Here is a 27,265-nt window from a genome sequence, read left to right as displayed (position 1 = left end):
TTCTGTATCATAATCTATTAATGCAGAATATATTGCATAACTCGTGAATCCGAGAACTGACACATTCAAATGTATTGATGTAGCATCTTAGCCTTAGATCATTGTGCATAATACTGTAAATATAAACATAAACACAAACTTTACATCAACACAACTTAGTAAAACAAATACAAATATTAAAAACCCAGGATTAGCCCTGTCCTAAAATCAGTTTCACCTTTTAAAATCACCACCCCTAAAACAATATACAACAATAAGATTAAACAATAATTAGAAGTACATTATTTCATTTGGGTCAAAAGTAGCCTCTCTTTCACATGTTTAGTTCTTATTTTTGCAGCTGGCCAGGCAAATAGACAGACAGCCCATATAACTGAAACATTTTCATTGCATAGCAAATATTCTGATTTCTAAGCTTATGATTCCTGGCACATAAAAGTTGTTCTGTGATGCTAAGGGGCATCACAAAACAGCTAGTCCTTTTAAGCAGTGTAAGGATTTTGAAGTTCTTCATGGCTTCCCCAAAGAAGTTTCCTTCACCCTTTCTCTTCAGGTTCCTTCCTAAATCAGCTTTTCTTCACTGCCAGCCCTAGCTGGGTCCTGCTAATTTTTGTCCACTTGAAATCCCCAGGACCAACCCACTAGGGGTTTAACTGCTTTCACAATTTCTTGGCTACAAGTTGCCACCTTTGTTGTGCGACAAATTCTATTGCAGCCTTATATGTTGCATCATTATGCTGCATCAGAAATAACATTGCCTCCGTTGTTTTATGGGCCACTGAAGTGGTGAAAATTCAGATGACTGAACTTGCAGGATATAGAATCTTTCCCTGTTTAAAAATCAGAAAGGTCTTGGAGAGGTGGGTATGGGCAGCAACTTGTTAGTAGTCTAGCAATTCTGGTTACAAGTTAGGATCTGTTTAAGGAAGTGGAAGTCACTGAATACCTGATTTTAATGCTCAGCTGCTCTGAAAAACTCCCCTTAATTTCATGCCAGAAATGCCAGTGAAGATCAGAGTCCAGTGTGATGGCTAGGATATCCTCAGAGAGGATCAGAAAGGCAGGTGCTGCTGTTGGTCTTGTGTAGTTGAGTACCTTTCTGTGTGTTTATGCAGAGCTTCCTGTTTTCAGTACAAAGTGTTATTTATTGACGGGTGTGTGTGCCTTAATTTGAACAGTTACTGGGTAAATATTTGCTTAAATTTTGTGTGTATCAAGCCAGCGTCTGCACCGTGGCTTCATGCCAGTTCTAGTTACACTAGAATACAAGGAGTAAACGTTTCATGGTTAAGAAACTGGATTCTGACTCAGGAGATCTAGCTGCTTCTTCAAGTTACAGTCCTTATGGGCGCTCCACCTTTTGGATGCGAGTGCACCTGTGCACTTTTGATTGGAGATTTTAGTTAGCAATGTCAGTGCCTGCGCCCTACGCAACATCATGCTGGGGTGCAGGGATATATAGCCTCCAGTTCCTTGTCTGTTACCTTCAGCTTATGATAGAGCTGTGTGGTGTCTGCTGTTAGCCTTCCAGCTGCCATGTAATTCTTTGTGGGTTTTTTTGTACCATTTTATTTTGTTTTGTTCTTTAGTTGTTTCTTGTATGTTTTGAGCATAGATGTGTGTTTTTTGGAGTCCCCCCTCCAATTTTCTTTTTGCGGCCAGGGCCGCCTTCACACTCGGCCTTTATCTGCTGTCTCCCTGGCAACGGGGGATATGCCAAAGACACTGGGTTTCAAAGCCTGCCAGACCTGTTAGAGTTCTTTCCCCCTTGGTGATGGGCATTCCAGTTGCCTCTGCTGCCTTGGAGAGTTTCACATCCCATCCAAATGCAAGGCCGGCTCTGGATTTAAGGCATCTCGGAAGCTGAGGGAAGACTGACTGAAGCTTCTCTGGATGGAGCGTTCCTTGAGACAGGTGGGATCCAATTCTCTATTTCCTCACCCCAAGTGCATTGGCCTCTACCGCTCAGACTGCACTGGTGACTTCAGCCTTGGTAAGCAGAGACAATGGGGCAGCTTAGGAAACAACACATCCCAAAATGAAGAAACCCCATTCTCTGGAGACAGACTCCAAAAGGAGAGGAAAGTCATCTCTGAGGCCAGGGAAGAAGGAGATCTCTCACCCCAGTATAGGTACTGCTAAGATTCCTGCAGGCCCTGGTACCGAGATAATCAAAAATACTCCTGGTACGCCGCGCGCTGAGAAGTCTTCTAGCAAACTGCACCAAATGGCGCTGTCATCGGTACCAGCAGCGGAAGCCTCCAGACAAAGGGACTCTTCTAAGGGGCCTTCAACACATGCTCCGTGGTACCATTCTCCTGAGACCACAGCCACGAGGAATGCATGGACCCTAATGAGGCACTATTTTCATCAGCCTGCATGGCAGACACCCCCAACTCCTTGGTAGTGGACACCCTCAACAAGAGGAATCAACAAACTTGCTTCAAATCGACTGCTCGGACAAAAGCACAAGCATGTTGGCCTCTTAAGCCATAAGAGCTATTCATCAACTGCTGTCCGGTTTAGGATCATGAACTATCAGTCCTGATGGCAAAATATAATTTTCTATACTTTTAACATTTTATTGATCATTTGCCTCAAGCCCAAAGAGCTGTTTCAATCCCTCATTTCTGAAGGCCAGATGACTCTGAAAAACACCATAGCAGGCTCCGTGAAAGTGCTTGCTCATGAACACCACGAGTGATCTTTAGCATTTTGGTCTTTTGGAGCATATGTCAGCCTTTGGGCCTCCTGGAGATAGATCTCTTTGCAACACTGTCCAATGTGATGCTCCATTGCTTGTACTTAAGGAGAGGTTATGGCCACAAATCTACTTGTTGTTCCCAAATCTACTTTGCCTCTTTCTCTGCAGGTGCATCTTTGCTGTCCGCTCACAGCGGCTCTCCTGACACGGATATCAGGCACCATGACCCACCCCAATATCTCTTCACCACACCTCAAGGTTTGACTCCTCAGTAGTTCTCGGACGTAGAACTGGACTCTTTTCCTGAAGTTAAGACTATTCCTGAGCAGTGGAAAACCTGCCTGCAAAAGTGGAAGCGTTTCCAAGCCTGGTGTGCCCATTGATCTATATCTCCTCACAGACATAATCAACGGCCTGATTAATTACAGAACACCAAGGTTTATTACTCAGTTCCATTAGGGTCCTCTTAGCTGCCGTTAGTCTTTCACCCACTTGATGAAGGTTTTTCTGTTTTTGCTTATCCTAGCGTAGCCTGGATTTTTAAATGTTTGTCTAACCTTTTCCTTCATGTCAAGGAGCTAACTCCACCTTGGAACCTTTTCCTAGTTCTGAATGCCTTGAGTTATTCTCCATTTGAACCCATTGGCAGCTGTTCATTTCTTCATTCGTCTTTCAAGACTTCATAACCATAACTTCGGCCAGGCGAGTAGGAGAGCGAGGGGTACTCCTGGCTGTGACCTACTCTTAGACAACTTTCTACCATGACAAAGTGACCTTACCCATCCCCATCCTCGCTTCCTACCTCAGGTCTTATCAGAATTCCACGTCAGTCAGGGCGTTCGACTCCCAGTATTTTACTGCAAGGCTCACTCTGAGAGAAAAGGGTAGTCTTCATACTCTGGAAGGAGGGGCTCCTGCCATCTACCTTGATAGAATAAGTCCCTCCAGGGCCTCTCCCAGACTCTTTATCTCCTTTTCTGAAAGGGTGAAGGGGCAACCAATTTCTACTCAGAGACTGTCAAAGTGAGTTTCAAGATGATTCTTCGCTTATTACGAAGCGTCTGGAGCACAGCCCCCACTTCGAGTGACTCTGCTTCTGCTAGGGCTCAGGCAACCTCAATAGTGCCCATAGGCACAAAATATTTTGAAGAACTCCAGGTAACCTACAGGTAAGTAATCTCTCCTTCAGTTCCCAGCTCTGCCACAGACTTCGTGTGGCCTTGGGCAAGTCATTTAACCTCCGTTTCCCCCCCCCCCCCCCCATCTGTAGAATGCAGATGATATTTCCTACTTCACATGAACATTTTGGAGATTAATTCATTTGTGTTCAGAAATCGCACTCTGGTGATGGGGACCATAGAAATACGTCAGTGGTGAAGAGCAGAAAACCTACCTTCAAAATAGAGATTTGGGAGCCTATATGTTGACTACTTTCCTGAGATTTCAGGGAATAAGTTCAGAAAAATGGATGCCCTAATAATACACCAAAATTTATTATTTTGTATCTACCTGTGTGTGACCTTGGCAGGAGCTGTTTTATAAATAAGGTTATTTACACGGGAGCATTTTTTATATACCTTAGATTCATATAGCACCTTTCATCAGACACAGAGTGTTCCAAAGTTCTTTATAACATGTAGCGAGCATCACTGAAATGTGATTCATCCGTATAGTTATACAAGCATGTGTAACTTCATCCACCACCGAAATGCTACCATCTCTGAGTTGGAATGTGGCAGCTGTTCAACAGTATAAAGCAAACAATGTTACATAAGATAAGACAGGAAATGAATATTGTATCCAATTGAAACTGTACAAACTCATGGAGGTGGACTGTAATTATCCTAGTTGGAATTTGACTTAGGGGGACTGGGGTTTATACCTCCTTGCATTTTTATGTTTATTTCTATGATATCCTAAATGACTCAAAGGACCTTTTGCTTTTCATCCTAAAGAGGGTGTCTCCTACATTATAGTACCCTCTAGCCCTGTATATTTTTTTATTAATCCACAAACAAGTGTGTGTCAGTCTGAATCATTGAGTTTAATATTGACTTGAAGTAGAGAACACCACTGAATCATGACCAGCACATCCTTCAGCACAATAGCTTTACCTTGGAAATCTCCCATTCAGTGTACTGACTGCTTGACCCTGCTTAACTTGTTAGGCATGACCGAAACACAACAGCAAGTTCCTTCCTCTTTCTAGGATGGGAAGGCCAAAATAATTGTTGGGTGTTAAATAGTGTGATTTCTAAGGCAGCTTTCTTCTCCTTGCTTCTGGCTTACTCTACAACATGATAAATTCTAATAACTACTCATCTTCATTAAAATGTAAGGATGTGTGGTACAAGACAAAAGGATTTGAACATGAGAGCATAAGAACGGCCATACTGGGTCAGACCAAAGGTCCATCAAGCCCAGTATCCTGTCCTCTGACAGTGGCCAATGGCAGGTGCCCCAAAGGGAATGAACAGACAAGTTATCATCAAGTAATCCATGCCCTGTCACCCAATCCCAGAAAATGTAATGCGTTTGGGGCCAACAATGATCATACCAGGAGATAACTTTGGGGTGAGGCAGAGGGGCATAATCATGGATGAATAGACCTGAGTCATGTAAAGGGATGAACAAGTTTCACAACCCAAAGCTCATCACAGCAAAGGCATGATTCACCTGTCAACCTAAGATGGTGATGGGATTGCAAGAACCTAGGTGGGATATGAAAGCACACAAGATTTGAAGCTAGAAGTGTGCTCAGCTATGAACTGTTTCAAAAACCACTTCCTTCCTGGTCACTTTCCACATAAGAGGAGGTCAAGTTCCTCCAGTGTGAGAGTGGCTTTAAGGAATCGCTACATAAAACACAGCTTTTTAGCAGGGAGAGCAGCGGCCTGTGTAAGATTTAAGGCTTCCTGTCATTCCAGACAGCTCTCCCATCCATCCAGGGTGCCCTCAGAGCATACGCTGTCAATCACAAGTGTGCTTTTAATATTCAAGTTATGCTGGCTAAAGGTGATACAGTAGAACGGGGTGGCCATCCTGTGACTCCGGAGCCACATGCGGCTCTTCAGAAGTTAATATGCGGCTCCTTGTGTAGGCACTGACTCCGGGGCTGGAGCTACAGGCGCCAACTTTCCAATGTGCTGGGGGGTGCTCACTGCTCAACCCCTGGCTCTACCACAGACCCTGCCCCCAATCCACCCCTTCGTGCCCCCTCCCCTGAGCCTGCAGTGCCCTCGCTCCTCCCCCTCTCCCCGCCCCCAGAGACTCCTGCATGCCACGAAACAGCTGATTGGGAGGGAGGGGGAGGCGCTGATCGGCAGGACTACCAGTAGGTGGGAGGCGCTGGGAGCAGGGTGGGGGAGCTGATGGGGGGGCTGCTGATGTTTTACTGTGGCTCTTTGGCAATGTACATTGGTAAATTCTGGCTCCTTCTCAGGGTCAGGTTGGCCACCCCTGCAGTCGAACCTCAGAGTTGGGAACACTTCAGGACTGGAGGTTGTTTGTAACTCCGAACAAAATGTTATGGTTGCTCTTTCCAGAGTTTACAATTGAACATTGACTTAATACAGCTTTGAAACTTTACTATGCAGAAGAAGAATGCTGTCCATTTTTTTTTTTTAAAGTAGTTTAACACCGTACTGGACTGTTTGCATTTTTTGTTATTTTGTCACTGCTGCTGCCTGATTGCATACTTTTTCCAAATGAGGCGTCTGGTTGACTGGTCAGTTCGTAACTCTCTTGTTTGTAACTTTGAGATTTCACCTAGAAGCTTTGACTTCTCTTTTTTTCCAGTGTAGCTTCCCAAAAGGAAGGAAAAAGGGTTTCTAAGAAAACAGGAACTAAGACTGTTCAGGGGTGGAAGAGCTGATTTATATATACACCTCTACCCCGATATAACGCTGTCCTCGGGAGCCAAAAAATCTTACCGTGTTATAGGTGAAACCGCATTATATCGAACTTGCTTTGATCCGCCCGAGTGCGCAAGCCCCCCCCGCCCCCCGGAGCACTGCTTTACTGTGTTATATCCGAATTCGAGTTATATCGGGTATATCTGGCTTGCACTGTGGTTGCATTTGGGATTCTCACCGCTTGAGTAGCAGGTCAGTCTTCCCCAGAGTAGATTAACCCGATGTGCAGCAGAGAGAGTCTTCTGGAAACTTTGGGGACTATACTCCCTTGGAAACCACATGTTCTGTGGGCTGGATGAGACTCTCTTAACACAATTTTAAAGTTTTAAAAAAAACTTACCAAGGGTTTCTTAGCTCTGAGGGCTGCTTATTTGCGAAGTTAGAAGATTCAAAGTTCAGCTGTTTTGAGTTATTTGCAGGGGGCAAGTGACTCTGTTGTAAACTGTGCACAAGTAGCTTAAAGGACTGAAGGATTTTTTCTGAAAGTTTAAACATTGATCACATTGAAACAAAGCATGGAAAGTGACAGCCCAAAAAGAAAACTGAGAAAGTTGAGTGAGTGAAAAGGGGAGATTGGTTAAAATGAAGTGGCTGTGCAACTATACTGTCGTTGTGCTGCATCAAAAGCAACAATATGTACTTCTGTGGTGCTGAAACTTTACCCAAACCCTTGTGAAATGGATGAGTCTTGTTGGAAAAATGAGGCACAGGGAAGTTGCAGCTTGTCAGAGGATATACAACAAGACTGGCAGAGGCAGGCATGGTCCTGGCTACCAGTCTCCTCTTTGAACCATTAGTCTACATATGTACTCTGTGTAAACATCCCCCCTACAATCTTGGTACAAATGTGCACTGCATATAAGCCTTAATCATATAATTCTCAGAAACAAATATTTTCTCTCTTTTTAGAACAAAATCCAGTCTCTCAGCAGAGGGGAATACAATGTTTACAGTACTTTTCAAAGCCATGAACCAGAATTTGACTACTTGAAAAGTTTAGAAATTGAAGAAAAGATCAACAAAATTAGGTGGTTACCCCAGAAAAATGCTGCTCAGTTTTTATTGTCTACAAACGGTAAGTTTTTTTTATTGTACACAGTAAGCTTGAGAGCAGAATACAGCTCTGTAGAATTAATCTCAAATTCTCTGCTCCTCTTTCTGCCCTTACTTACAGCATACTCAGCTTTGACTAGCATCAACGTTTGTGCTTTTTTAAACTGAGAATTTAATATTTTTTTTCTTCCACTTTGCAACTGATGCTTTACCTACATCAGGAACTTAAGATTCAAAGGCCAGTCCTTTACTCAGTAAAATCTGTTCTGACTCGAGCAGTGGCCAATAGCTTGATGCTACAGAGGACGGTGAAGAAAACCCCTATATTTGTGAGATGCTATACATTTGGAGGAAAATTACTTCCTGATACTGTTTTGATCAGTTTATTCCACAAATCATGAGTTTTTATAATATTTCGATGTTTAATGCCATCTGCAATCTACACAATGCAATAAATGGATAATTTGTGCTTGGTTTAATCGTATCTGGGTATCTAAAAAGAGTTTAATAGTAAACAAATTTACATGTAGCATTGATTTGTTAATTTGAAGGTTTTTCTGATCTGATTGTCTCTTTTAAACTAAATGTCAGTCTAAGGGCTTGTCTATACAGAGGTTGTACTGCTTTAACTATACTGGTTTACTTAAAGCAGTACAATCCCCCCTAGTGTTGACAGTTATACTGGCATAAAGATGCTCTCTATCAATTTTGCTATTCCTGTACAGGAAGGGCAATAAACTATATTGCCATAAGGCACCTTTATAGTGACAGAACTGCATCTACATGGGGGCTTGTTGTGGTTTAACTGTTTTGCTTTAAAAAAAAAAAAAAAAAAAAAACCACCCCCTAACCAAAATACTGGTACAAAAACTTTGTGTAGACCAGGTTGCAAGTGCATTTTAACTTTCCCAGTTCATTTCAACCTAATTGTAAGTTGAGGCAACAGTCACATCCAACAAAATATGCATCTCCAAATATTAGCTTATAGAGTTTGTGTTGTTTGTATATGTAGATAGATAATCCTGACACGCTCACTTGAAAAATGAATAGTGAAATGATTCAAAAATACCAGTTGCGAAAAGAAAGCGGCCTCATGCTTGAACTTTCATTTGAACTTGGACAACTCATTAATTTGTTTCAGATAAAACAATAAAGTTATGGAAAATTAGTGAAAGGGACAAAAGACCGGAGGGCTATAACTTGAAGGAAGAAGATGGGCGGTATAGGGACCCTTCTACAGTTACAACACTACGGGTGAGTAGCTCCTCTGTCTAGTGCGATAGTCCTCAGAGTTACCATCTGAGGGTAGGTAAGTATTTAGCCTCATTTAATAGATCGGGATCTAAGGCAGAGGCAGTTGAGTGACTTTCTCAAGGTCCCATATATAGGTCTGTGGCTCAGCTGGCAATAGAAGTCAGAACTCCTGACTCCATGTGCCAGTCATTCTCTACAAGACCATCCTTTGTATAGTGATACTAACCATGAGTTTTCTGTGGTGTCCCACATATTGTACACCAGCAATTCCTTGCCTGCTATGCATAGGACATTGATTTCTGAAGTGGCTTCAGGGTCCTTGTTTGTCAGGCTGGTGGAGGTGCATTGGATGGGTGGCTGTCAGTATACATTTATCTGTATTACATGCACAGCTTATATTTTGTGTTTTCTTGTATTTTGCAGGTGCCAGTATTCAGACCCATGGATCTTATGGTTGAAGCCAGTCCACGAAGAATATTTGCAAATGCTCACACGTATCACATCAACTCTATCTCCATCAATAGTGATTATGAAACATACCTATCTGCAGATGACTTGCGGATTAATCTGTGGCACCTAGAAATTACAGACAGAAGTTTTAGTATCTTTTTCCATTGGTCTTTTTATCGGAGAAAGACTTTTTGCCATAACCAAAGTTGTTAGATTTCTCTTTTCCCTTGAAGTGTTGTATGCTTAAGACATCTTCCATTTCTTAGTTATTTTACAGTTGCAATTGCAGAGAATATTGCTACTGGAATGCCAATACCCGAGGATCCTTTTTAGGCAACATAAGGCAAAGCGGAGTTATGATTAATGTTCGTTGTTTTCCTGGCAAAAAATTACGGCAAAGTCATGGCACTGGTTATTAGAAGGGAGGAAAAGGTAAAGCTCCAGGAACACAAGAGGAGCAGGGCTGGAAAGAGAACGATTTGAAAGTATTTGTCTTTTGAAACAGATCTTGAGCTACGTCATGAGTCCGGTCTGCGGGAGAAGTACCATCCTCAGTCCCTCAAGTTATTGGTCTGCCGCAGAACTTCCCAGCCCCCTTCTCTCTCTCTCTTTGTTCCCCTGCCGCCCCACCGCTCCACTCCTGCACACGTGTAAAGGTTCTAGGTCTCTAGAATCACATAGCATATTCAGCCACTGCTGTGTGGGGAGCAGGAGCTGGAGCAGTGGGCAAATAAGGAGTCTCAGAGTTTTTGAGGGGAAAAAACCCCAACGGGAAATCACAAAATCCATGACTCCCGTGACAATCAGCCTTGGTTACGTTGCAGCATTTGGTGAAATTAGACACAGGCCAGCTGATGTTCTAGAGAGCGAAACCGAACAACTGATGTAGTGCAAAATCATTTATTTAGAATGCTGGATTTTAATTATTTTAAGCTTATAAAATATATTGGTGGTTGTTGTTTACTCGATCATAAAAAAAAATGTAAAATGACGGCATGTTTATATTTCAGGATATGTTGACTGGTTTTATAGAAAATTCAAAGAAGACTACATTTCCATTTTTCAAGTAGATAAGCAAAGGCACAGAGAAATTGTGATTTACCCCAGGTCACAGAGGGAGCGTGTGGCAAAGTCCGGTCTCCCAGTTCCCTGCTGCCACACTGCTGCCTTCCTCTTTTGATTGTTTTATGTTTGTCTGTTTGTTTTAGATACCCATTTATTGGTGATTGGAGAGGCTTTGTGGAATAAATGTATAAAGCTGTATAAGTGTGTTCTGAAAATTTGTAGAGAGAATTCCTTAATAAAACGCGCTCTAGATATTGTAGATATTAAGCCTGCCAACATGGAAGAGCTGACAGAGGTGATAACAGCTGCAGAGTTCCATCCTAACAGCTGTAACACATTTGTATACAGCAGTAGTAAAGGAACAATTCGTCTGTGTGACATGAGAGCATCGGCACTCTGTGACAGACATTCGAAATGTGAGTTCTACTTCGTTATTGATTCCCCTCTCCCCCGTTTTTTAAAGCATTCAGCATTTCAATACTAGAGAAAGCTATGGGCTTATCTACCCTTGAAATGCTACAGCTGAGCCATTGTAGACGCTACCTACGCTGACGGGAGGGGTTCTCTCATCAGCAAAGGTAATTCAACTCCCTGAGAGGTGGTAGCTAGATCAACCTAGCACTGTCTACACAGGGTTAAGCTGGCTTAACTACGCTGTTTGGGGTGTGGATATTTCAGACCCAGGAGTGATGTAGTTAAGCCAACTTAATTTTCTAGTGTAGACAGTGCTATGTGTAGTGCCTAAGCATCAAGTACTGTGAACTGGGGCCTTTGTCAATACATTTCTAACACACCTCACTGTGAGTGTATAGTGAATTTCCTTAGTATGGGGGAAAAGAGGAAAAAAACAAAACAAAAAAAACCTTAGTGGGATGTTGGGTTCATCTCCTTGCTTGAGTGAAAAGAGTAACTTAATGTTACTGCAACTTAAAAAATTAATGCCAGAGGACTGGCTAATTGAGAGGATTGGAAACAGCTTCATGCAGCCTTTAACTTTTAAATTACTGGTTCAGTTCCAACTCAGGTCCGTAGCTAACGCTATACTTGCAAATGAGTACACCCTCCAAAAGTTAGATTCTTCACTCTGTCTTGGATTTTTTTTTTTTATTGTGACCAATCTATAGAAAGCAATATGTATAGTGATTTGTCTTTACTTCTATCTTACATACACTCGATTCACTGTCTCTTTAGAAGCTAAATCCAACATTTACTTCACCATGTGGAGGTCACATAACAGCTTTTTCTTTCTGAAATATTACATATAATGGCAGCAAGGCTATTTATTCTAGTTCAGCTAATACATTGTAAATGTATAATAAGCTTATTTGGGTATATCCTGTTTTAGCAGGGACTTGTATCCTGGACTTCTGAGGAGGTGGACTCAGTGGTCCAAAGATCTTATATCTGACTGGTTTTAATTCTTCCAGCATTTTTGATGTTACAGCCTTAGGCCATGAATATAAGTGGCATTTGCCGTATACATCAGTATGCAACTTTTAATGTCCTTGTGCCAATATTTCTTATGGCGATAAGTTTTCTTCTTCCTTCATCTGGCCATCAAACACTAGATAACTAACAGCACCTGCAGTGTTTCTAATCAGTCTGTGTAGTATGATGAGTGTGCTGTATTAGGGTATGGGAGACACTCCTCAATCGGTGCATGTATAAAATGCTGTCCCAGAACCATTTGAGATTTTTTCCAAGGTTCATATTGAAATGATTGTTTTGAAGCATGGGAGTTTGTATGGAATTGACTTAGTTTTGAATAGATGTGCTTTGCTCATCGGCATGCCTGTCTTTTACTTATAGTGTTTGAAGAACCAGAAGACCCTAGCAACAGATCGTTTTTCTCTGAAATCATCTCTTCCATATCCGACGTAAAATTCAGCCATAGTGGTCGATATATGATGACTAGAGATTATCTGTCAGTGAAGATCTGGGATTTAAATATGGAAAACAGACCTGTGGAAACATACCAGGTATCCTGTGAAATTTCATACACTAGTATTATAAACTTTGAAAGTATGTCATGTACTGAGTATGGCCTCGATCCCATAATTGGATTGGTGTATACGGACCCTTGTTCCTATGCAGAGCGTCAGCAAAGACAGTGGTGCACAAAGACAAACAGGGGTCTGCTCTCTGTGGTCTGATTGTAGGATTAAGATCTACATTTTAACATGTATGACATGCTTTTTCTCGTGGGGTGGGACTCAGGATGCAATAAGCGTGACTTGCATTCTGGGCCACAAGTTAGCATAGTGATGGTGTTTTGCTTCATCAGAGAGGAGACCAGAGTTCACACCTTTCTGCCTGGGCAAATGGAGGCAGTATTGTGCAGGACACTTGCTCAGTTTAGGGACAGTCCAGTGCCATGGGGCCAATTGTGACGCTCCCTGTCAATTTATAGGGTGAACTTAAGAGTATCCGAAGGGGGTCCCGTTCCGTTTTCCTCAAGAGTCAAGTTGTTCTCCGTGTAGCTTGCTTGGACACTTTCACAGACAAATCATGCTTTTTCAAATATTAAAGAAACCTTTTTCCCCCTAGGTGCATGAATACCTCAGAAGTAAACTTTGTTCTCTGTATGAGAATGACTGCATTTTTGACAAATTTGAGTGCTGTTGGAATGGATCAGACAGGCAAGTCTAACCGTTTTTCTTCACATATTTAAGCCTTAGTTTTGGGAATGGGGAGCAGCACTATGGGTTCCTTCTGACGTGAGAAATTCAAAATGTAGCCTCAAATGTATGAATCCTTTTGTTCTTGAGTTTGGTTGTTTTTTACAGTGTTTTAAGCTAATGTAATGTATATTAGCCCTTACCGAGTCTTGCGATTTGATGTGCAGGGAGTGAGAATCCACCCATGCAGATTTTATTGCTGGATTGAGGCCTTCGATACTCTTCACCCTGGAGAGTATATATTTCTTATGACTATAAGTTGCCTACTCTGCTTTGGGAGCCGTTGTTCTCATTAATAATCCTGTCTTGAAAATATGTAGACAACCCTCTAAGAATTTCATTTTTTTTTTTAAGCTTGCCTTGCATGGCTGTCTCCCCAGTAACATTACTGTTAGCCTAAGTTGAATGATGATTTAAAAAAAAAAAAAAAAAATGCATTGAGCCACTCAGTTGCCAAAGCTGAAGCAGCTCTTTGGATCCCCATCTGTTTCATCATGAGGGGAACATTCTCTTTAAACGAAACAGCTGTTTATCCAAATATTTGGATAATCTCTAAGCATATTTGCCTGACTGAAAATCTGATATATTTCAATTTGATGGTCTTAAACTAGCCAACTCTAAGGTGTTGTATCAAAAATTGGGTATATTTTGGTCCTGATGCTCATGCAATTCTAGCCATGTACTTTGAGCCAAATTCAAAATTCTACTCTTTCTGGCTATTAGTAATTTCTTTCCAGGGTATACACTCTGTTGCCAGCCAGAAGGGCAATACTGACTGCTTACATGCAGAAATTCAAATGCTTGTCTTAATCAGAAAACCTTGTAACAGGTTGTGACATTTCCCAGGGTTGTGAGGCACCTCGCTACTACCTGCCCTTAGTGTGAGGATGTTTCCGGTGCTCGCTGTGGTTCAGCTCCCTGAATCCACTAGCCTCTGGCAATTCTCCACAGGCCTTGCTCTCTCTGAACAGGTTAGCAATAGGCACACACCAATCCCGGACTCTTCCGAGCATCCCTCTGGAGTGTTCAGACCCTTTTGCACTGAACGCTCACAGAACTCTGATTCGCTACTCCCAAAGGAATAGCACACCCCAGCTTGCAAGGAGTCAACACAGGATCCCCACTCATCTTAACATACAGCACTTAGATATATTTATAGTGAAAACAAGAATAAGTTTAGTATCAAAGAACAGAGATTCAAGTAATAGGAAGAATATTGGAAATGAATAGTTGCATACAAAATAAAATCATAACATGCTTTCTAGAACCTTAACTTAACTCTCAAGACATTCTCTGGTCTCCTACAAGAGACAGTCAGTGGTGAAAGAACAGGTTAAGGACTGTTTAGAAAAGCTGGACATATACAAGTCCATGGGGCCAGATGCAATGCATCCGAGGGTGCTGAGGGAGTTGGCTGATGTGATTGCAGAGCCATTGGCCAGTATCTTGGAAAACTCATGGCGATCGGGGGAGTTGCCGGGCAATTGGGAAAAGGCAAATATAGTGCACATCTTGTAAAAAAGGGAAGGACGAGAATCCGGGGAACTACAGACTGCTCAGCCTCACCTCAGTCCCTGGAAAAATCATGGTGCAGGTCCTCAAGGAATCAATTTTGAAGCACTTGGAGGAGAGGAGGGTGATAAGAAACAGTCAACATGGATTCACCAAGGGCGAGTCATGCCTCACCAACCTGATTGCCTTCTATGATGAAATAACTGGCTCTGTGGATATGGGGAAAGCGGTGGATGTGAGATACCTTGACTCTAGCAAAGCTTTTGATATGGTCTCCCACAGTATTCTTGCCAGCAAGTTAATGAAGTATGGATTGGATGAGTGGATAGAAAGCTGGCTAGATCGTCGGGCTCAACAGGTAGTGATCAATGGCTCGATGTCTAGTTGGCAGCCAGTATCAAGCAGAGTGCCCCAGGGGTCGGTCCTGGGGCCGGTTTTGTTCAACATCTTCATTAATGATCTGGATAATGGGATGGATTGCACTCTCAGCAAGTTTTCAGATGACACTATGATGACACTAAGGGAGAAGAGGTAGATACGCAGGAGGGTAGGGATAGGGTCCAGAGTGACCTAGACAAATTGGAGGATTGGGCCAAAAGAAATCTGATGAGGTTCAACAAGACCCAGTGCAGAGTCCTGCACTTTGGACGGAAGAATCCCATGCACTGCTACAGGCTGGGGACTGACTGGCTAAGTGAAAGTTTTGCAGAAAAGGACCTGGGGATTACAGTGGACGAGAAGCTGGATATGAGTCAACAGTGTGCCCTTGTTGACAAGAAGGCTAATGGCGTATTGGGCTACATTAGTAGGAGCGTTGCCAGGAGATCGAGGAAAGTGATTATTCCCCTCTATTCAGCACTGGTGAGGCCACATCTGGAGTATTGCATCCAGTTTTGGACCCCCCACTAGAGAAAGGATGTGGACAAATTGGAGAGAGTCCAACGGAGGGCAACGAAAATGAAATTAGGGGGCTTGGGCACATGACTTATTAGGAGAGGCTGAGGGAACTGGGCTTATTTAGTCTGCAGAAGAGAAGAGTGAGGGGGGGATTTGATAGCAGCCTTCAATTACCTGAAGGGGGTGCCAAAGAGGATGGAGCTAGGCTGTTCTCAGTGGTGGCAGATGACAGAACAAGAAGCAGTGGTCTCAAGTTGCAGTGGGGGAGGTCTAGGTTGGATCTTAGGGAAAACTATTTCACTAGGATGTTGTTGAAGCACTGGAATGGGTTACATAGGGAGGTGGTGGAATCTCCATCCTTAAAGGTTTTTAAGGCCTGGCTTGACAAAGCCCTGGCTGGGATGATTTAGTTGGAGTTGGTCCTGCTTTGAGCAGGGGGTTGGACTAGATGACCTCCTGAGGTCTCTTCCAACCCTAAGCTTCTATGAAGATAGCTTCCCCAAGTCCTCTCCCTGGGGTTCTCAACTAAATTGGCAGAGCCCCCCTTTCATAAAATTAAGCCCACTGGCAATTTTTCTTCACAGATAGATGGATGCCAGGGTGTGTCTCTGCACTGCCAGATATAGTAGAAGAGACTTTCGATGTTAACCTGAGTGCCTTCCTCCCCCCCACCCACTGTTTATCTTTTCCTGTTAATTTCCTTCTGAAGTCCCCTTCAGCTCTTTACTAGCATTTGACTTAGTATGCTAATAGACTCCTATTGTATGTCACCCAGGGAGATAAGTGTCTGATAAGTTTTGTCTCTAGACATGCTACCTTTGAGTGACCTGCTTTCAACCACAGACCTAGAGAACATAAATTTTAGTACATATACATAACTCCTCACATATTATCTGTACATGCATCTCACAGTGACAGGGATGACCATTGTGACACAGGCTTTCAGTAAAAATCTTACATGTGTCACCAAAAGTGGTCATGTGATCCCTATACTCCTGTGTACCCCTGTTGGCATCAAAAGGTCCTTGGGTCACACAGGTATAATCTATAGGGCCTAATCTGTGAAATATTGAGCATCTGCTGAAGCATGCTGAGCAAACTAACTGCCCAAAGTCAGTTGGAGTTGAGGATGCTCAACACCTTGTAGGATTGGGCCCATAATCATTTAAAAACAGTGTTTAGTTCCCAAAGAATCAAAATTGGTCCTCTGTGATTCAGAAAATACTGCTCTTTTGAGTTGGGGTATTGACAGTATTTGATACTTCTTGCAGTTAATAACTTAGATGTTTTTCTGAAGTATTGCTTTGCATGGGGACTGTTTGTTGGGGTTCATTTTGGCACAGTGTGAGTTTATATGACAAAGAATTTATGTAGTGAGAGCTCCCAGTAACAAGGTCTTTGCAAAGGTAGTTGATTGAGTGAGGGGTTCTGGATAAAAATCTGAGTTGTACTTCTAGTGGCTTTTAAAATAGCTGTTTGGGGTGAAAAAAATTCTGTTGGCGGCTACAGGCCCTAGTTCTGTAAGGTTCCGAGTGCCTTCCTCTCCCATTGACTTCAAGAGCACACAGCATGGGTGATACCGAATCTTACAGCAGCAGGCCCAAAATAGGTGACCTTGTTTCCCCACCACTGTGCAACTCAAAAGCTATTTTCTGAAGGGATGAAGGGGAATGGAAAGGCAGGATTTCTGGGTTCTTGTAGAGTGGAAGGATGATCTTGTGGTTAAGACATTGGACTGGGAATTGGGTGATGAGTGGTTCACATGGGACCTTGGGTTAATCACTTAATCTTCCTGTGCGCCTCAGCTCCCTAGCTGTAAAATGTGAACACATACTTTATTTTCACTCCCCTTTGTCTTCTCTGTTTGAATTGTAAGATCTTTGGGCCAGGGACTCTTTCTATTTATACGTACACCGCCTAGCACTGTGGAGCCCTGTTCTCAGTTGAGGCCTCCAGGCACTATCGTAATACAAATAACTCTCTCTTTTTAAAATGTGGCATTCTTGGATTAATCTTTAGTTTTCTTATTTCCAGTGTTGTCATGACGGGATCTTACAACAATTTCTTCAGAATGTTTGACAGAAACACAAAGCGAGACATCACCTTAGAAGCATCACGGGAAAATAATAAACCTCGCACCGTTTTGAAGCCCCGCAAAGTCTGTGCGAGTGGCAAGCGAAAGAAGGATGAAATTAGCGTTGACAGCCTAGACTTCAACAAGAAGATACTACATACAGCTTGGCATCCCAAGGAAAATATCATTGCTGTAGCTACTACAAACAACTTGTATATATTTCAAGACAAAGTGAATTAGGGTTGGCATTCCTAACAGAAGAGTCCACTTCCTGCATAGTTGAGATAGTTGAATCTAGCATTTGTACCTGTAAATGAAAGAGAATAAAAGAGAGAGGTCCATTGTGGCACCCCTTTCCAGTGTTTAAAAATGTGCCATATGACACACTTTTTTTTAGCTACATGGAGAAAGCTCTGTTGATCCATCACAGTGGTGTTCTCCATGTTTGCTAGCCATTTAGGTGAGGGTAGGGCACTTTTTAATTTAATGACTACTTGCACCATCTTGCCTAATGGACTAGATTGGACTGTATCAACATTGGTTTACTCCACTTTTTATGCCTTCCATTGTGATGACGTCAAACACAGGGAAAGCCTTCAGTCATGCTATGGGATTTAATTGTGTAACCTCATTACTGTATCATTTGTGGCCCTTTTTTATTAAATGCAGCTCATTCTTGCTGTGGCTTGTAGCATTCCTCCTCCTGGACTCCCCCTTCCCCCCCTTCATTCCCTCCACCCATCCCTGGTGGTGGCGTATAGAAAAAAATGAAATAAAGCACATGAAATGGGTCAGTTTGGGGTCAGTGGTAAAAGGGGTCTATGTTGCGAACAAATGTTTTAATAAGCAGTTGACTGTAATCACTCCTTGCCATGTTTGGCACCAAAAAAAGAGAGAATAAGGAAGAACAAAAAAAAACTACTGAATAAAAGTGACAAAGAATGAAGAATCTGGTTTTTTTTTCCTTTTTTTTAATCTACCTCTTTACTTTATACAAATATTCTGTGTTTTACCTTAGATGCATGAAAATAAAGTGATGGTTTTTTGTAATGTTTTTACAGTATTATTATTTTTCAGCAGGCAGGGGAGAGAGGGAGGGTTTTCGCAACTGTCTGGCTGTCACTCATGTATGAAAATGATCATTCTGACTCTGGTATTTATTGACCATTTCCATTTAAAAACCTTGAAATGCTACCAGACTTTGCCATAGTCATGAACAGTAATTGACCTGTTCCATCTCCTTAAAGCCCCTTTATCTGTTAATTAAACTATCCTTTATGTCTGAGTGTCTGAATTTGTAGAATTCAAATCCATTTATTGGGGACTAACTTTTTAATATGTTTAATCTCATCCTAATTTTATGTAATGCCTTGTTTAGACTACAAAGCCAGTGTTTTTTAATTGTTGTTAAAGTTCTTGTTCAACAGTATGATGTAGTACAAAACTAATATCAAGTGATTATAGATGAGAATTTACACTGCATTCTAAGTACATATATATTTTCTGTATTTTATTGCTATCAGTGTCTGAATGGAAATGTAGATTACCATATGAGTGCTGCTCCTTTCTTCTGGCTTTTCAAAGCAATTAAAGATCAACTTTAAAAGGTACAATGATCAGAAAATGCTTGAAGTACAGAAACTGCATGAAATAAATATTAATAGTTGTCTGTAAGTTGATTTAAACTCTTTTTAAGTAAATAAGGCTTATCCAAAGATGATGAATTGGATACTAACATTTTTAAAAGCTTGTGGGTTTCTACCTCCAATATGTTTTTGCTAATTGTGCTCTTCTGGTGCACTATAAGGTCTAATAAGTTGTACTTACCATTCAACAGTCAATGGTGTTTTAGTCCGTAGTAAACCCTACTTTTGATTGGGGGGAACTATACTTCTAAATCAACTATGTTTAAATTATTTTTGTGGTTTAGTTGTAAGTAAAATTTCTATAATGCTTCATTAACCCAATCAACTTAAACATTGTTTCTGCTGTAAAATGTTGGCAGGATTGCACATCGTTAACAGGATCACTGATGCAACACTATGCCTTAGTTTCATTCAAACTTGTATAGTGTTTTGAAAATGTTAAACGCTCTAAATATTCATTAAGTTTTGCTTTGCGTGGATACAATATATAACTCTTTTGTAACATTGACCTGTGAGGAATTTTGTGAGAGTATGAGCTATACCTTTATCCATTTTCATTTGTTGGTCTTACCAAAATTTAACACTCCTGGGGATCGTAACTGATGGGCAAGTCAAATATTAAGCCCCAATCTCACATACTATTGTGCACTAGCTTAATTTTGCTCAAATTATTAGTCTCCTTGAAGTATTTGGAACTACTTATGTGAGTAAAGTTAATTGCATACACAAGTGTTCCCAGGATCAAGGCTGAGATTTGTTCATTACCCTGGTCATGGGAGTGGATAGACAATTAGATTTTTTTGTGCCAGGGCTGATAAAGCAAAGATGGTCGTATGTCTAATCACATCTGTTGTTTTGGGACAATCTGAGTGTTCTGTAGGGGGTTGTGGCATCTGTAAGGAGTGCTGTTTTACTCGCATGTTTAACTTGTGTGTGTATTATGGATGGCATATTGAATAGCTGAACACGTCGCTTATCAAAGACACGAAATGGAATCTGGGATGGAACGAAGATGCAGTCCGTGAACAGGTAGATTTCACAAACAGCGTGAAGCACAACTTTCTAGCAATACTGAATTAAAGTAAAACTGCCTCTGGGACCTCTGTTGTGCTAGTCAGGAGTGCCCATGGTTTTAAAAGGATAAAGTGGCTTTAGGAGAGTCTGAATTTTGCTTCGCCTGTACTGGTGGCACTTTGCCATGCCACTCCATATCACTAACAAATCCCTCTCCCCCAAAACCACCTACTGATTGAGGTTGCCAGATATTTTCCAACTATATATTATAATTCTTTAATCACACTGTCCATTGACGTACACTGTAAATCCTGCTGATCAGTTTATATGCTAATGCTAATTCTATTTTCTATTAATAAAAAGTATGCATAAGAATAAATGTACTTCTGTCAGGTTGCTCTTTATCCACTACTCCCCTTATTTCATGAGGTTTTTCAGGTTACTAATAGTCTGTCCGTTCTCTTCTTCCCCTCCCCCCACACACAATTGAAACAAACCACACTGCTTCATCTGCACTGCTACATCTGGACCTTTTCCTAGATAGCTGGGAGGGCAGGAGAGTTTGCAAGAAGATTCTGGTCCCTCCACAAGAACAGAATCACAGGAAGCAGATGCTTCTCTCTAGGGGCCTGATCCAACTCCCCGTTAAGAAAATGCAACCTTTCAATCAATTTCAGTGGGTATTGACCCACATCCTATCAGACCAGTCTTGCCCCCTGACTGAAGTCTCTGACATTGTTGAAACACAGTCTTGCTCCTGTTTGACTAAAGGTGTGATTTTTAAACGGATTTATTTAAATGGTGCAACAACCTGTGGAAAAACTGAAATTTACAGATAAGCATTTAAGCCAGTATAAGCTAATGTTTAACCAAATACTGTTTCCCCTGATTTAACTAAATCTGTTGTAAAACCAGTGCAACTTGTGTGTGTAAACACGGCCTGTGGCAATGTTCCCTTTAACTTCTCGTGGTGCAGTAACAGGCCCTAAGTCTGTTTTCTGCTGAGAAGTGGCTATTGCCTTCATCTCCTAGCCATGTCAAATACACAGAAGGATTCCTCTTCCACCTATTCAATGCCTAGCTAAATTTGGACTGCAACTTTCAATTTAGCCTTTGTGTACGTTAAAGAGGAACACTTCTCTGCCCCAGCCACATTGGAAGAGAAGACCAGATGCAGTGGTTGAAGTAAAGGGCTGAGATTATTGCCCTCAGAAAAGGGGGAAGTTTCCCAATTTAACATTTAAAACTATATTTTGGATAATTGGGGGTGCATGACTTAATATTCTGGAATATTTTGTTAGGGGTATAGGATTTTTTAAAATCACATTTCCTAGTTTTAATGTGTCTATTCTCATAAATTGGAATAAGACATCACAAGGTATGGTTACTTGAGACTAGTCACGTCCGTGGTATGTGACAATGCATAGCACGTAGGTTCCCAACTCCAAACACACCCTTCTGTCTCATTGAGCAATAGGAGACATGTCCACGGGCTGATCCATGTGATTTGCCTCTTGTTTATTGAAGGTATTTCTATTTGTGCCCACTGGCCCCTTGAACTTGTCATGCATATTCACTCTCAGAAAGTTCCTTTTTAACTGGGCATTGAAAAATTGTCATGTTTATATTTATTAACACAAAGGCGTAATAGGTGAAAGCTGTTGGGAGCAGTGGCTGGAACAAGGGAAATAGAAAAACCTGCCTTATGGAAAACTGCTGCTTCCCTGTTCATTGGCTCTTTCTTCCATACCATAAATCCCTGTTAAGCCTTTTCATCCACAGTCTGCTCTCCCAGCTGAGTTTTAACAGTCCTTCAACCTTTCAAAAAAATTACTGCTCCTTTAAAATGGGGAGGGGAGTGCTTGCAGAGAATTTTTCTGATGCAATGCTTACTCGTTTTATTTTAGCATTATCCACTAGGAGGCTAATAAATGTTTCCTAGGAGAGGGAGTGAGCAAGAGGACAGCGGGATTCAGTATTAGGTTTCCCACCATACCTGATTGGTACTTTGCAATAGAGCCCTGCAGCAGGACTGGGATCCCTTTGGTCCTGCAGGATCCGCTTCCATAATAGCGGGAGCAGGTAAAAAGTACTTTGTTGCAGGCAGGATTTGGTTGGCAAAAAAACAGACTGCGATAGTTTGCGGAAGAACGCTAAATCTCATCAGTTTGTCAAACCGAAATTTCAGCAATGTAAAGCAAGTTTTCTTTTTTTAATATGAAGGTTTTAATACATTTAAGCAAGCAATAGATTTGATGTCTATTACAACAGGAGTAAAGTACTTTTTACATGTTTAAGCAAGATTTGTTTTATTTTAGTGGTAAAAATAGTCTGAATTCTGTTTATAGCTACATATACCAACTTTTTTAGTAGCATGGCAGAATCTCTTTCTCTTGCGGAATTTGCAGGATATAAGGTTTTTGCAGGTGGGAGAAGGATAAACATAAATGCAAGAAACAATAATGGGAGCGGGTATGGTGGAGCGGGACTGGAGCAGGATTTTAAAAATAATCCTGCGCAGGGTTCTATTTTGCAATGGCAACACATGCTGTGGAATTTTAGTGCTTTGTATCAATGGCTGCTGCTTTTTGAGCCGTCAACTGCCAATTGACATTAAAGTTCATTTGACTAACTACAGCTGCATGCAAATCTCAAGGAATATCTTTAGTACATTTCAGCACTACCTAAACCACAAGGAAAAGTAAGACTGAACACTTTGTGGGAGGGACCATCGCTGATGTGTGTTTATATGGAGGCTGGTACAGTATAGTCCTGAATCCTGGTTAGGCCCCTTTGCAAATTGCAAATATTACAAATAAGAAGCTGTTTCATGTGGCCCTACAGAGTCTGTTACAAGCCCAACAGTGGAGAAGAGGGAGTGCAAGTCCTTAGATTTGGCACACCCACATAGTGATGGCACCTAGAGCATCAGCTGAATTCCTTATACCAAGTTTAGCCTCACATCTATTTGGGCCTGTCCTCTAGGCCAGTGGTCTCCAAACTTTTTTGATCGCGCACCCCTAGCAGTAAAAAATTTTTGAGCACGCACCCCCTCCCAAACGAAAAAGCAAAAAAAAAAAAAAAAACACCTCCGGCCGAAAACCCCCAAGGATCCTCTTGTGCACCCCACTTTGGAGATCACTGCTCTAGGGAGCTAACCAGACTGCAGGGAGTGGACCCAGCTGCTAAATCCCTCAGTGTGTAAAGTCTCTAGAGTCTGAATGGAATGCAGGCACTTCCCCAGTCATAGGATCTCTAAGCTCAGTAAGCAAACAGTGTGTTTAGCACCCTCTCCTAAGAGCTTAAACCACATGGCCACAGCCCAGTCCCTGGAATCAGTGCTGACCTGGGGGACTCCCTTGAAGTCTAAATACACCCTGCCTACCCCAGAATCCCACTAACAGTGTGAGCCTTCTAGTTTACCACTTCAAGGGGCCATATGGTAGACATAGCAGATAACACACACAGACTGTGCACAGTACTTGAACACAATATTGCTCTTTAATAGAAAAAAAATACACAGATCTATTAAAAAAAAAAACACCCTACATGCATTTCTCTGCCTCAGTTTCCTTTCCATTGCAGAATATTCTTTGAATGTGGGCAGGGTCACCTGGGTTTATCCAGTATTCTTAAATTGCAGTACATGGCTTCTGTGCTGAAACACAAAGTATTTTTTCCTTGGACAGTCCATCCCCTTTCTTTTGCCTGCCCCATCTTCCTGTGTGTCTGGTCTCGGAGTCCTCCCCCAAGAGTCCTGTCTCTGTCTTGTTTGGGAATTTTCCATTCTCCCAATGTCTGCCACCTGCAGAGAGCAGGTAGAGGGAACTGGTTTCCCTAGGAGTTGGTTAGGTCTTGTCTACACTGCCAGTTTACAGCACTGCCACTTTCTCGCTCAGGGCTGTGGAAAAACACCCCCCTGAGCACTGCAAGTTTCAGTGCTGTAAAGTGGCAGTGTAGACAGTGCACCAGCGCTGGGAGCTACTCCCCTCGTGGTGGTGGTTTCAGCTTGTAAGCCATGGTGGTTCCACAAACTGGAGGCATTGCATGAAACAGCAACATATGAGACTGAATTCATAAATTGTATAGATTTCCCCCAAATCATCACATGGTCCATATATAATAAACAGCAAAACCCCAGTAATTGTGGTAGGTTTGAGGGGGGTTAGATCATCCTTTACTTGAGTACCAGTGCTGCCAACTCTCATGTTTTTGTTGTGAGTCTGATGATAATTATTGTTTTCCTTAAATCCCCAGCTCCTGGAGTCAACTGGATATGTGATGATTGCGGCTTTCATTCTTAAAGAAAAAGTAAGTTTCTAGCCCTCACGGCTGTGGAGAACACTTCAAAATGTGACCCTTGTGCACCCTAAAGGCTCAAAAAGTGGAAGGCAAATAAAAAACACCAAATCTATTATTTTTACATAATTTCATGATTTTAAAGCCACTCTCATAATTTTTGGTGAGCCTGACTCATGATTTTTGAACACTTGGTTGGCAATACTGTCTCTAACTGCTGAAGATTCTTTGGAACTTCAGATTCATAACAGGATCAACTCAGCTCTTTCATTTGGGGGGTAAATCAAGTGAGTGCCAAGCCTTGAATCTACATCAGTCTTTCCAATTAGGACTTAAAGCACTGGGGAGAACTTTGTAAATGATTTCAAGAAATCAATTTGTTACTTTATTGGCATAGAAGCTACTCAGAGAAGATCAAAGATCTCTCTGCTACATGCCAAAGGTGTTTATGCCACAACATTGATTTTCCCAGGTAGGATTCACAATGTGGAGTTTTATCCCCTCTGACCATTTAGGATTATTGTCTATTTCTCCATTTCTGATACAGTGGAAGCTTCCTCCATAACATGAGGCTTATTGTCTCTCTTAATTTCAGTTAAGTAAATCTGTGGCAAAGACTGGAAGAAGAATTTCCCTAGTTATATTTGCACTGTTTCTGAGTTCTGGTTAGTAAGAGGTCCAACTTTGTTTACAGAGAGACAGTCCTCTCTGCCTTTGTGGTGATATATGCCTGTTTGTTATCTCTCTTGCTTTCCGTTTTCCCATGCTATTCATGTTAGCTTTATGTATGTGTTATGAAACATCTAAACAAACAGTCCTTTTAAAAACAGAGGTCTTTCGTGCCGTCCGTACTTACTGACCTCCAACAAACGTGCTCAGCAATTGGCCCAAACTGTTCTGCGCTTGTAAGGAGAGCAGATTGCTCACAGGATGGGAAAAGGAGCATCCCGGGAGAGTGCTGTACCATTACAGATTACACAGGTCTAAGAATGTGGCTGCTCTCACCAGGTTTAACCCTTTGCACCTGGGCTAAGTAAAGAGAACCTAGTGCAGCCCTCGTTCTGAAAGCAGCTTAAGCTAGACCAGAGGCCGTCAATAAGCGGACCACGGGCCAAATCCGGACCGGCGGACCATTTTGAATGAACCCTCATATCTTTTTATTTACTTATTGTTATTGTTGGATTATTATTTTCTCTAGAACCTGGGTCAGTAACTTTTCAGAAGTGGTGGGCCGAGTCTTCATTTATTCACTCTAATTTAAGGTTTCGTGTGCCAGTAATACGTTAACCTTTTTAGAAGGTCTCTTTCTATAAATCTATAATATATAACTAAACTATTGTTGTATGTAAAGTAAATAAGGTTTTTAAAATGTTTAAGAAACTTCATTTAAAATTAAATTAAAATGCAGAGCCCCTTGAACCAGTGGCCAGCACCTGGGCTGTGTGAGTGCTACTGAAAATCAATTCGCATGCTGCCTTCAGTAGGAGTGCCATAGGTTGCCTACCCCTGCTCTGGAGGCTGGACCTTGACTAGAGTTTGACCAAGCAATTTGGACTTTGACAAAAACTAATTGATGTCCTCTGGCTGGACAATGGCGTGGGGGATGGGAGTGAGGACCCTGGGGTCTGTTTGCAGTGCAAGGGGGAGGACTAAGAACCCGGACTCCTGGGTTCTTTTCCTGGCTCTGGCTCTGTGAATTGGGTTGGGGGGCGAGCCCTGAGTCCTGTGCTGCGCCTGTGCCACGGAACACGTGACCAGACACCTGGGTCCCTTCCCAACTCTGGGATTGTTGCCTCCTACTGGTCGGCTCCACCTAGAAGCCAACCTAACGCATGCGCACTAGCGCCAATAACAGCCGGGCCCAGAAAGCGCATGCGGTTTGAGAAGTGACGGGGCGGGGGGGAGTAGTCGGAGTAGCACATGCGCAGTGTAAAGAGACGGCGCTTGGTGGTGGCGCAAGCGCAGTGATGACCAGGCGGCGCCTCGGGGAAGGATATGCGCAGTTACTGGAAAGAACGTTCCGCTGGCACATCCGTGGGTGGGGCGGCGTCTGCGCGGGGAGGCTGAGCGATCCGCCGGCAGCCTCTTGCGTCAGAGTGGGCGGTGCCTCAGGGCTGCGCCTGCGCAGCCGCGGGAGGCGGGGTGCTGGTGCTGTGCGGAGCCTGGCTTGTTGTTGTTGTCACAGTCCCGGAGGCTTCTCAGTTGCCGCCGCGCCGCGTCGCCATGTCCTGTTCTCAGGAGCCGCCGCAGAACAACAACAACAACCCCCCGGCCGAGGGGGCACCCGCCGAGCCGGGCCTCAACAGTGAGTGCGCCCCGTGTATTAGCATAGGCAAATGACATGTAAATGAGGAGGGCCTGCGGGGAGCGCGACCCCCTCCCATCATCCCCCCTCACGGCTGGGATTGGCGGAGAACGGGGCCACGCGAGCGTCTCCGGGCCAATCCGTAGGGTCCCGGGCGCAGTTGGTTCGGCTGCGCCCGCATGGGGGGCTTTAGAGATGGAGGAGGGGCTGGGTACCTGGGGGGGAGCAGCAGCATGGGGGAGGGCGCTTCGAGGGATGGGGGGGGTCTGTGGGTTTGGGGTTCACCGGGAGGGGGTTACGTGAGTCTATGGGGGGGGGAGGTACGTTGGCAGCCTGAGGGCCTTTAGAGAGTTGTGGGTACGCTGGGGTGTGGAGGAGGAATGGGGAATGCGGGGGGGGG

At 42.8% G+C, this 27,265-nt stretch overlaps 2 protein-coding genes across 3 annotated transcripts in view; both read left to right on the top strand.

Annotated features, from left to right (window-relative positions):
- Positions 1 to 20,583, top strand: part of PPP2R2A (protein phosphatase 2 regulatory subunit Balpha) — a 71,706-nt gene extending 51,123 nt beyond the window's left edge. For both annotated transcript variants that reach the window (XM_024212150.3, XM_024212149.3), the window contains exons 4-10: positions 7,528 to 7,693; positions 8,813 to 8,925; positions 9,349 to 9,526; positions 10,692 to 10,856; positions 12,250 to 12,419; positions 12,988 to 13,079; positions 17,562 to 20,583. In XM_024212150.3, the coding sequence (XP_024067918.1) occupies positions 7,528 to 7,693; positions 8,813 to 8,925; positions 9,349 to 9,526; positions 10,692 to 10,856; positions 12,250 to 12,419; positions 12,988 to 13,079; positions 17,562 to 17,841 (1,164 nt within the window). In that variant the 3' untranslated portion in view covers positions 17,842 to 20,583. The remainder of the gene's footprint in view (positions 1 to 7,527; positions 7,694 to 8,812; positions 8,926 to 9,348; positions 9,527 to 10,691; positions 10,857 to 12,249; positions 12,420 to 12,987; positions 13,080 to 17,561) is intronic.
- Positions 20,584 to 26,678: 6,095 nt separating this feature from the next.
- BNIP3L (BCL2 interacting protein 3 like) overlaps positions 26,679 to 27,265 on the top strand; it is a 17,186-nt gene continuing 16,599 nt past the window's right edge. The window contains exon 1 of the mRNA XM_024212147.3: positions 26,679 to 26,865. Within this exon, the coding sequence (XP_024067915.2) occupies positions 26,784 to 26,865 (82 nt within the window). The 5' untranslated portion in view covers positions 26,679 to 26,783. The remainder of the gene's footprint in view (positions 26,866 to 27,265) is intronic.

The sequence above is a fragment of the Terrapene carolina genome, unplaced genomic scaffold (assembly GCF_002925995.2).
Source record: "Terrapene carolina triunguis isolate 2854851 unplaced genomic scaffold, T_m_triunguis-2.0 Scaffold53, whole genome shotgun sequence".
Classification (NCBI taxonomy): domain Eukaryota; kingdom Metazoa; phylum Chordata; order Testudines; family Emydidae; genus Terrapene; species Terrapene triunguis.
The sequence above is the reverse complement of the archived record's forward strand: the minus strand, read 5'-3'. Positions and strand labels throughout refer to the sequence as shown.